Source organism: Gadus morhua, chromosome 11 (assembly GCF_902167405.1).
Source record: "Gadus morhua chromosome 11, gadMor3.0, whole genome shotgun sequence".
NCBI classification, from domain to species: Eukaryota; Metazoa; Chordata; class Actinopteri; order Gadiformes; family Gadidae; genus Gadus; species Gadus morhua.
Window position 1 is genome coordinate 3548760 of NC_044058.1, and position 9983 is coordinate 3558742.

General features: G+C 44.4%; 1 protein-coding gene across 1 annotated transcript; it reads right to left on the minus strand.

The window, feature by feature from the left end:
* Positions 1–17: 17 nt before the first annotated feature.
* On the minus strand, positions 18–8996 carry dap3 (death associated protein 3). Its single transcript, XM_030369525.1, has 13 exons — positions 8900–8996; positions 8610–8651; positions 8272–8391; positions 7132–7233; positions 6140–6248; positions 5941–6033; positions 5397–5527; positions 2325–2405; positions 1521–1685; positions 1146–1205; positions 956–1045; positions 590–707; positions 18–234 (listed from the first exon to the last, which is right to left on the minus strand). The coding sequence occupies exons 2-13, from the start codon at positions 8646–8648 to the stop codon at positions 149–151; spliced, it is 1194 nt and encodes a 397-aa protein (XP_030225385.1). The 5' UTR covers positions 8649–8651; positions 8900–8996; the 3' UTR covers positions 18–148.
* Positions 8997–9983: the final 987 nt, after the last annotated feature.

Genomic DNA, 9983 nt, shown 5'->3' on the forward strand with positions numbered 1-9983 from the left:
GCCTTCAAAAACACAAATGCATGTTTACCTTTTTTATTATTTATTTATAACATTTTATAACAAAACATTCAACAAAATGTACAGAGAACGACATTGATGGAGGGACCTGACACATGCATGTCGTTATGATCATATTTAGGAAGTGTCTTCAGAGGAAAGCACAGAGCCTCTCCAACGCAGACGGATTTCTGTTGCTCATGAACACCAGTTCCTTCTTCCCCTCCTCGGTCCTACCTGGGGAATACAACAACAAGAAGGGGTTGAGCACACACAGGGCCGGCCCTGTACACCTGGGGGTCTATGGGACAGACACCCAGTCCAAATTATTCTCTTTCTCAAACTAATATGAGCTGTATGTTTATAATGTTTCCTTTCTTGTTCAGTAAATTGCTTTGTGCATTCAAAATAGATAAAAAATAAAAATAATTATAGATACTCTTGGGGGGCCCCCTGGCGGTCGGGGGCCCTAAGCGGTCGCCTAGTTTGCGTATAGGGAGGGCCGGCTCTGAGCGCACGGTAGAAAACAATGTCATGTAATGTGCCGTGTAATGTAAAAATAGATGAAACCATTCCCAACAGTGTGGCCTACTTTGTGGGTGCTGCAGCCACTGGCGGTCCTGGTAGTACAGGTAGCAGCTCTCAAACTCCTTCTCACTGTAATTGGAGACGGTCACCGGGACAAATGGATCCATTCTGTCAAAGCCCTCCTGGGGAGCAACACAACAACGCATGGGCAGATGGGAAGTTAATGTCCTGGGAAGCCTAGATGGAGCGCATGCATCATGTTTTTATTTATTTATCATATGCAAAGGTGCTTCGCTTAAAAACCATTGATGTAAACTCAGTATAAGCAAACACAGACACAGCTTTACCATCTGAGCTACTGACTCAATGATATGATACATTTGGGTCAGAGTTTATGGGAGGGGGGTGAGGGGCTGTTGGGTTTACTGACCTCTCCCAGCAGAACATGAGGCAGGTAGGCGGTCTTAGGGGTGTAGAGCGACCCGGTCTGGGACAGGGCAGTGATGATGGCTCCTCCACACTGTGACGGGGCAGACCGAAAGAAATTATTAGAAATGAGGTAAAATATAGAAAAAATTATAATCATAACAAACATCCATGTTGTCATTTGGATTCCTCACCCAGTCATTTTTCACCAGCTTCCTCAGGTTATGCATCAAAGTCAGTTCCTCTATAGATACCTGAGACAAAAATAAACACATCCAATATCACAGAAAAGCCAGTGGAAATAAACTAATCTGTGGAGCCTAAAAAGCTTATTTTCCACCATTTGCTATTTACCAGTGTTTAGTGACTTAATCGTATAGCATGTCGTTAAGGAGCAGGTAAGGGTTGGTAAGACAGCTTACAACTAGGCTACGGATATGGGAGAATCAAACCCAGAACCTTTTTGTCTGAGAGTGAAACACCCCCACACTGGGACACCCCCACAGTGCACTACTCTGCCCACCCCCTATGCCTCCCTCTCCCTCTCTCTCTCTCTCAAGTAACCGTACAGGGCTCTTATCCTCCTTCTTGATGGTGGATCTTCCCCAGAGGGCGTTGAGCCCGTCTACAGCCACGGCCATCCTGAAGCACCCCCCCGGCTGGCCGCTCTGCAGCCGCAGCTCCTTGATGACTGCGCCCACCACGTCACTGCTGCTCTTCACACGGGTAATGCCCTGCAAAACAACACGCACGCTGTGCTATTAATGTGAAAGGGGAGCTATTTTGACGCAATGAGTAATTATGTCAAGAGTATTCGTATGTCGATAAACACGTTTAAGATTTGCATATAGGGCTTGTACATCATGATGTCATATCGCATCGACCGTCTCCAATTTCATGACACATTGGAGCTTGAGTATGTGATTGGTAGTCATGGTCTTTGGTCAGCGTTTAGTAATTAATCGTGACCTTATTTTTCAATATGGGGAGACATTGTTGTGTTTCAACCTCCTCCAGTGTTTCTCAAGTGTGACACGGCAAAACAACATTTTGCAGAGCCTAGGTTATGGTGTATTTACGTTTATCTGTGGTTTTACAGTACAACTCTCACTCGTAGCATCTTAAAACTCCCATGTCCCATGATGAACAACCCCTAAATTTGGTAAAACAGGAAATTAGGATAAAGGTAATAATACATTTTATTTTCTCTCTTTAATGCATTTGATTTACTCCCAAATATGCCATTTCAGAGCATAATAAATCATTAGCATTATACGTAGTTTGTAAGGGAGACGCAAATGAGATCAATTTAAAATACATGAATAATATGAGTATGAATACGTCCACTTCTCAACCCTATTAGGAGGACTCACCTGATCCACAAGCTCCCCTAACGGCCGCCCCTCCTCTGTGAACTCCCTCTTGGTCCAGACGTAGCGATGCCTGGTCTGAATCTGGAGGGCAACATGAGTTAATGCACCACCCCAGGGAATCTCAACACTGAGGCCCCGTCCACCGATTTCATGGCGAAACCGCAAAGGTCTTGTACGGTTCGGCCTTCCGTCCACACGAAGCCGGCAAATCCGCTGACCGAAACCGTAGACTTCTGAAACCACCCTCGGGGGTGGTTTCAAATCGACCCGGTTTCGTTTTGGATTCGTGTGGACGCCTGAAACCGCCTGAAACCGTAAACCATGAGGTCATCGCCCCACCCCTCGACCCTCTAGCCAATGACTGTTAAAGGCCCACTATGCAACTTTTTTAGCCAAAATTACATTAAGTATGCAGGTTGAGAGTTATGCTGATGGTTCTGCATCCATTTCTGGGTTGATTGGTGGGTGTGTCATTTCCCCATGTCGCCTCTCCAGTGAAAAAGCGCATATGCAACTTGATCTGTTCGGACCGACACAATCCGGATGTGACGCAGCGGAAGTATCCTCGAAAATGTAGTCAGATTGTAGTTTCGAAAATGCTTTACGGCACAGACACACACCCAAACATGGCACCGGCTAGATATAAACAGCCAGTTGCGAGGCAATTGTTGTCCGAGGTAGGAAACCCAAACGCCGCCGTGTTTGGGTGCATGATAGAGTTTAGATCGGGTTAGATTAAATAATCTCGGATATAAATAACGATCTCATCTCATCGTCATCCGTTTATCCGGGGTCGGGTCGCGGGGGGAGCAGCTCAAGCAGGGGGCTCCAGACTTCCCTTTCCCGGGCCACATTGACCAGCTCTGACGGGGGGATCCCGAGGCGTTCCCAGGCCAGTGTTGAGATATAATCTCTCCACCTAGTCCTGGGTCTTCCCCGAGGTCTCCTCCCCAATGGACGTGCCTGAAACACCTCCAAAGGGAGGCGCCCAGTAGGCATCCTTGCCAGATGCCCGAACCACCTCAGCTGACTCCTTTCCAAGTAAAGGAGCAGCGGCTCTAATCCGAGTTCCTCACGGATTACTGAGCTTCTCACCCTATCCCGAGACGCCAGCCACCCTTCTGAGAAAACTCATCTCGGCCGCTTTTACCCGCGATCTCGTCCTTTCGGTCATCACCCAACCCTCATGACCATAGGTGAGGATAGGAACGAAGATCGACCGGTAGATCGAGAGCTTTGCCTTGCGGCTCAGCTCTCTTTTCGTAACAACGGTGCGGTAAAGCGAACGCAATACCGCCCCCGCTGCTCTGATTCTCCGGCCAATCTCACGCTCCATAGTACCCTCACTCGCGAACAAGACCCCGAGGTATTTGAACTCCTTCACTTGGGCAAAGGACTCATAAATAACGATAATCGGGTTAAATAATTTCACATGGTGTGTCTGGTGTGTTTCCAGCATTCGTAGTGTTGATCAGCAGAGAAATAGTCCGCCAAGACGTTGAGGTTGCTTAGCAGCCAGAGACTCTGTCCATGCAAGTGAACGGAGCGTTCACTCTTCGTCATAACTATCAAACCAAACATCCTTCACATTCACCGAGCGAACATTCTGAAAGTAAAATGCACATTTCTCGCTAAAAATGTTTCCATAAACGCATTTAATGGCGTAACTATGTTACTATTTCCACCCAAAAAAGAAAGATGTCGGCCGTATGCTTCTGTGCAAGGGTCACTACTATGGTCACTACAGTAACGAATTGCTTTACGGCACAGACCCACAAACACGGAACCGGCTCGATATAAACACAAGTAACTAATGGATTGTTATATTCATCATAGATCAGCCGACTAAAAAGAGACAGAGAAACCCAATGTCGGAGGAACAGAAGAAGAGAAAAGGGAGACAGACCGACAGAGAGGCCAGACACGAGTAAACGTTGGGCAAGCTTTTCAGGAATAGCGTGAACTGAAAAAAAAAGAAGACTGCAAATCAGACGCCGACTCGGCCGTGTTGCTTTTGAAATTGAAAGTACCCTTGGGTGAACTTTGTCTGCGTAATATTCTTCATTCTGATAGTCTCTGTACACATGTGTTTGCTCAACCATTTTTGAGCCCTTTAAAAATTGTTTTCTCGACCGTTTTGTTGTGAGCCCTGTTTGTTTCTAGCTTGCTTGGTTGCAACCATAAAACACCTTTGTTTCCATGGGTGTTTTGCTGTTCGTCTGTCTCGTCCCCAGATACAGACTGAATCCCCGAATCCAGGTTCTTGTTTATTTCGATTATTATGTTGGCCAAACCTCTTACACTGATTGTTCTGTTCAACCTAAGATAAAATAATTATAACCTAGGGTATAAATTCTCCCTGTCAACTATAAAAAATGATGGATTTATGTTTATTGCAATGCAAATACACCATTTTAAAATGTATAACCTTGCCTACACTTTATGAACATCTATTTCGGACATGGCTCCGCGCATTCGCCGGCTTCTTTGAAAACAAATGCACATGGCTTGCGTAGAAGAGCATGGGGAAGGGACGTCAACGAGTTGTTACGACAGTGTTGTGAAATATCTACTACGAAGCTTTAGGGGGCGCTGTGTAGAGAAATGTGCGTGCCAAAACCAAGAAAACAGCGAAGACATGCCCGAAGTTGCATAGTGGGCCTTTAAGCCCGCAGAGATTCAGAACTCACAACAACAAAGATGATGGCGGACTACAGGCTTGTAATCGTTCTGCAGCAGATCAATTCCCTTATTGGGTTTCTTAGACATTTTTTATTGAGACTGTTGACTGACTGTTTGTTTGTGTTGTTAGTGGTCCGGGGGGCAGCCTTTATGCGCATGCTCGCCTCTTCTTCTTATTAAATCTTCTTCTGGATTTCTGTAGCAGAAGCAGCGCCCCTTATGGGCCTGGCATGTGTACTACAGCGTTTCTACAGATCTACCCGGTTTCGCTTGACTCCGTCTTTACGGAGATACTCCGAAACCGGATAGATCGAAACCGGAACGGTTTCGCCCGTTTCGGCTTCGTGTGGACGGGGCCTGAGTCTCACCATCTGGTGGTGAGGTGGTTACCTTTGAGAGGAACTGCTCGTTGGTGACCCTGAAGTTACGGAGCCAGTTGGTGGCCTGGAGGGGCTGGTCGAATCGAGAGCCGTTGTATGACGAGGGCAGCAGCTCCTTGCAGTTCTTCACCCAGAGGTGGGCTGCGCATGGGAGGTAGGAAGAAAAGGCATGAATGAGGGTCAGATATTGGCATGTACCTGTATGCTGTATGAGTAAACATGTTGTGTAAGTTTATGCCAAGCTCATGCTCATGGATACTATATAGGTCTAGTATTGTATGTGTTATTCATGGTTTCTAATTGATCTACTTATTTTTATGCAATTTATTAAATGGATCATCTAATTGAAATGAGGATATCGGAATGGACACTCAAGTAAAGCATCTTTGCCATGTGTTGGGATGCTACATCGATTAGAATAAATTCCCTTAATCTACTACTAAGGTAAATACTTACTAGTTATTATAATGGTACATGATGAGTGTTTGTATGTGTATTTATTGATGTGTATGCATGCATGCATGCGTGCGTGCGTGCGTGCGTGCGTGTCTCACCGTCAGGTATATGAACCACCAGCCATCCTTGTGTAGAGCAGTAGTGAACCGTGTGACAGAGGGACATTGTCTTTCCACTGCCTTTCACTCCATCTAGCCAGTCGTTTAAGGACTAAAAGAAGATCACCAGAACTGATGAAAACTAAAAAGAAAAATCTTTTAGAACCGTCTCTTCTGAGTTTTTGTGTCTGAAGGATACAAAAGAGGAAGCGCAGGGCGGGTTTACTGTAGTCGGCTCTCTTCAAGTAGGAGATGACTTCCAGGGCGGGCGGCCTCACCATCACGCAGCCTTCATTGAAGGTCTTCATCTACACACAGATACAAGAGCTTGATAAATATCGTTTAATGGGGTCGAAGATCAGCAGGGGACAGAGAGCGCTCATATAGAGCGCCTGTCGTGGGAATAGGAATCGTAACTATAATATAAAATGATGTACAAATTATATAAACCTTTTTTGTATAATTACGGGTCAATTGAAAGGAATTTGTAAACATTCTCCTTTGAACGAGAGATGTCTCCCTTCCTCTCTCGAATTGAAAGGGTTAAGAGTTAAGATAAGTTTGCATTTTCATTACCATTGTGGCCACGCCAATCTACTCCCTTCTTCATTGTGTCGATTTCTTTAACTGTCCTGTAGCCTTGCAGTCCACTTCCCCAATATATATTGTATTGAAAATTTCCTTGATCTTTCCCACCAGGGCTGACTTCAGCCATGGCCAATCCTAAACTCTCTGATCTTGTTGTTACTGCCCACGATGTGAAAGTTTCCCCCTAAGAATCATGTACACCCATTATCTCAATGAATATATCCTTTGTAAATCGCTGCCTGTATCTTCATTATGTAATATAAAATAAAACACTTTGCTGTCAAGAAGTTTCCTAAAAGTTAATCTTCATCGGTGGAACCGTCTATGCAACCCCAACTCAAAATCCATCTCTTCCCTCTCATATGGTTCCTAGGGGTGTTCCTCAGCTCTCAGTTAATCCAAACTGACCTGTTAGCCAACAATACCAAACCCTTGCTGCCCCCCTTTGGGGCTAGGGTTAGGCGGTCTCATAAATACCTGGCTTGTTAAGCCCTTTGAGACCAACTCTTGAGGGCTATACAAGGCTTTATAAATGAAATTTAAAAAAACTTAAAAACAAAAGACGAACCAATTCTTGAGTATCAAAGATGCTATAACCCCTACCTGAAGTTGGAAGCGTGCAGGTAGGCCATGAGGAAACACTGTCTGAATGTGGGCAGGTGGAAGGGTGTAGTACTGACCCACATGGTTCTCCAACTGACAAGCCTGCCAGAGAACAAGAATCATTGGATCCACAGGCCAACACACACAAACCAAGGTCAGCTGAACCGATACCCACTTACAGATGCATCATTCCATCACAATCCATTACAATCACATTCAACTTAGTCATGTGATCAAGTGCACGTTCTACATTTGAAAGCATTGGTCTTTACGTCTCATGCCCCTTTCACACCGCCGCAAAATCGGGGCCGGTTCCGGGCCAGTTCGGAGCTAGGGCCAGGGCTTTGGTTTCACACCGCCAAAGAACCGGCTCCGGCCCCTAAAAACCGGTTCAACTCTGGCCCCACTTTAGAGCTGGGCTAGAACTAGAACCGCTTTTACGCCGGGGGCAGGGTGCGGAGTTATCCGTACCTTCATAAACAGGAAGACCAACGAAGACCGGCATTTTTTAAAACACCGAAGTAAACAATGGACGTGAATCCGTGTATGGTTTTTTTGTTTTTTTCTGATTTTGTTTTAAATCGGAATATTCAAAGAACGAACCATACACGGATTGAATCGAAGACGAAATTGTTGTTGTGTTTGAAACTGGCGCGAGGGTTCTTCTGCGCGCCTAACCTGACGCTTGATCATTGTGTGGTGGTTCAACGCGTCAACGCGCCAACGCAGCTAGATGAGTCCATGTCCATGCAAGTGAACGGAGCGTTCCGTCTTCGTCATAACTATCAAACCAAACATCCTTCACATTCACCGAGCGAACATTATGAAAGTAAAATGCACATTTCTCGCTAAAAATATTTCCATAAACGCATTAATGGCGTAACTATGTTACTATTTCCACCCAGAATAAAGAAAGATGTGCCGTATGCTTCTGTCCAAGCTCACTAGCGGAGACGTTTGCAGTGACGTCATGACGTTGCTCACGCCGGCTCCATGGCTGGCTCTGGCCGGTGTGAAACCAACCGGTTCTTAACTGGGGTAAGGCTGGAACCAGTTTGGAACTGGCCCTAGCACCAGCCCGGAACTGGCTCTCGGTTTTTTTGGTGTGAAAGCGGCATCAGAGACATGGTTGACGCTTACAGGATCGCTCTCCTGGGTCCTGAAGATGGAGAAGGGTTCGGGGTTCCTCTCTGGTTCTACGGCCAATGCCTCCTGCAGGTGTCGACACCCACTGGTATGAATGGACCGAGCACACGCTACCTGTTAACAACAGTATTGAATAATACACACTGGTGGTTACATCACATTGGAAACAACAAGGTATGGGCATCATCGTGAAGCCTTTAAGAATAGGGCATCTGACCTAGTTAAACACTTGCCAGTTATACATATTCAACACCCATCACAAATAATAACTAGTCGTATTCAATGCACCAGAGCTGAGGTTGTCCAAACAAATTACCTGACATTGAACTTACCGTTTGTCGGAGTCTGAAGGACACTCTCTGCAGAGCCATGGTCTGAAAGAGAAACGATCGAACGAGTGTTGATCATTTATATATATTTTCTTAATTGATCAGTGTTGTTTATTAAAAGCAGGCATGGGTGGCTAACAGTTTAGGATCACCGTAACCTTGTGCCGGCTACACATGGGGCTGACAGCTTAACCGAGAAGCATTAACAGTAACACGTGAAAGACAGCACTACAGCGGCCAGCGGACGATCAGTGTGGAATTGATGATTATGACAGACACGGTTATACACTTACATGAGATATGTCCCTGGAATGACGTTCAGCAGCAGAACGATTCAAGTCCTGGTCAATGTAGTCGATCCGTTACGGGTATCGCCATCATTCTCTACAAACACGGAAGTTGCGTCACAGCTTCCGTGTTTGGTACGTAAAGGTGGATGGTGGAGGTGGAGGTGGACAACATACATATATGTTGTTTGTGGATTTCAATTATAATTTTTCATGCAAAGAAAAATAATAATAATCGCGAAGAAGTTTGATAATGTTAGGTTTTGTGTGAGGCAACTTTGTGAACTACAGCTCTTCGCTGCTCTCGACGCGAATGATATACGTCACCACCCACACTTTAACTCCGGTACAGACATGGCGATCTCTCTGCTCCATTTCACCGCTTTTTTTTCCAAGGGGAGGATAAAGCATCGAAAGAGGTGAAGACTATTATAAGTCGGGGCATGTGGAGAGTTTCAGTTATGCCGATGGGGAGATTGTCGGTCTTGTCCACGCAAGTCGCAGGGAGAGTGACGTCACATACGAGACATGTAGTCTTTCTCATTGTGTTTTCTCTACAGCCTTTAACTGAACAATTGCACAATAAACGGTCAAGCTCTTGAGATTAAAAATTATAATTTAAATCAACAAATAACATATGTGTAATCCGGGGCATATAAAGGACCAGAAAATAATTACTTTCTCTCCATTTAAACCCATTCATATTTTAAGATAGGTCCCATGGGGTCTACTGCAAGGGGCGCCAGCCTTCAAGATATAAGCACAGTTTTATTTAAAAAGAGAATAACACAGATACTTTCACTTACCAAAAGTGATATATTTTCAAATAGTTAAATGGAATGATATGACAGCATACTTGTATTTATCAAAAAAATAATGGCGTTTACGTGGTTCGTTGAATGTAAGTATCATACTGAATTTAATATATATATCTATGTGTATATATATATATATATATATATATATATATATATATATATATATATATATATATATGTGTATATATATATATATATATACATATGTGTGTGTATATATATATATATATATATATATATATATATATATATATATATATATATATATAACT

Coding starts and splice junctions, on each gene's coding strand:
- dap3 (XM_030369525.1), bottom strand. CDS start 8,648: ATGGCTCTGCAGAGAGTGTCCTTCAGACTCCGACAAACG. Junction 7,234..8,271: donor GGACCCAGGAGAGCGATCCT/GTAAGCGTCAAC, acceptor GTTCTCTGGCAG/GCTTGTCAGTTGGAGAACCA. Junction 1,686..2,324: donor TAGGGGAGCTTGTGGATCAG/GTGAGTCCTCCT, acceptor GTTGTTTTGCAG/GGCATTACCCGTGTGAAGAG.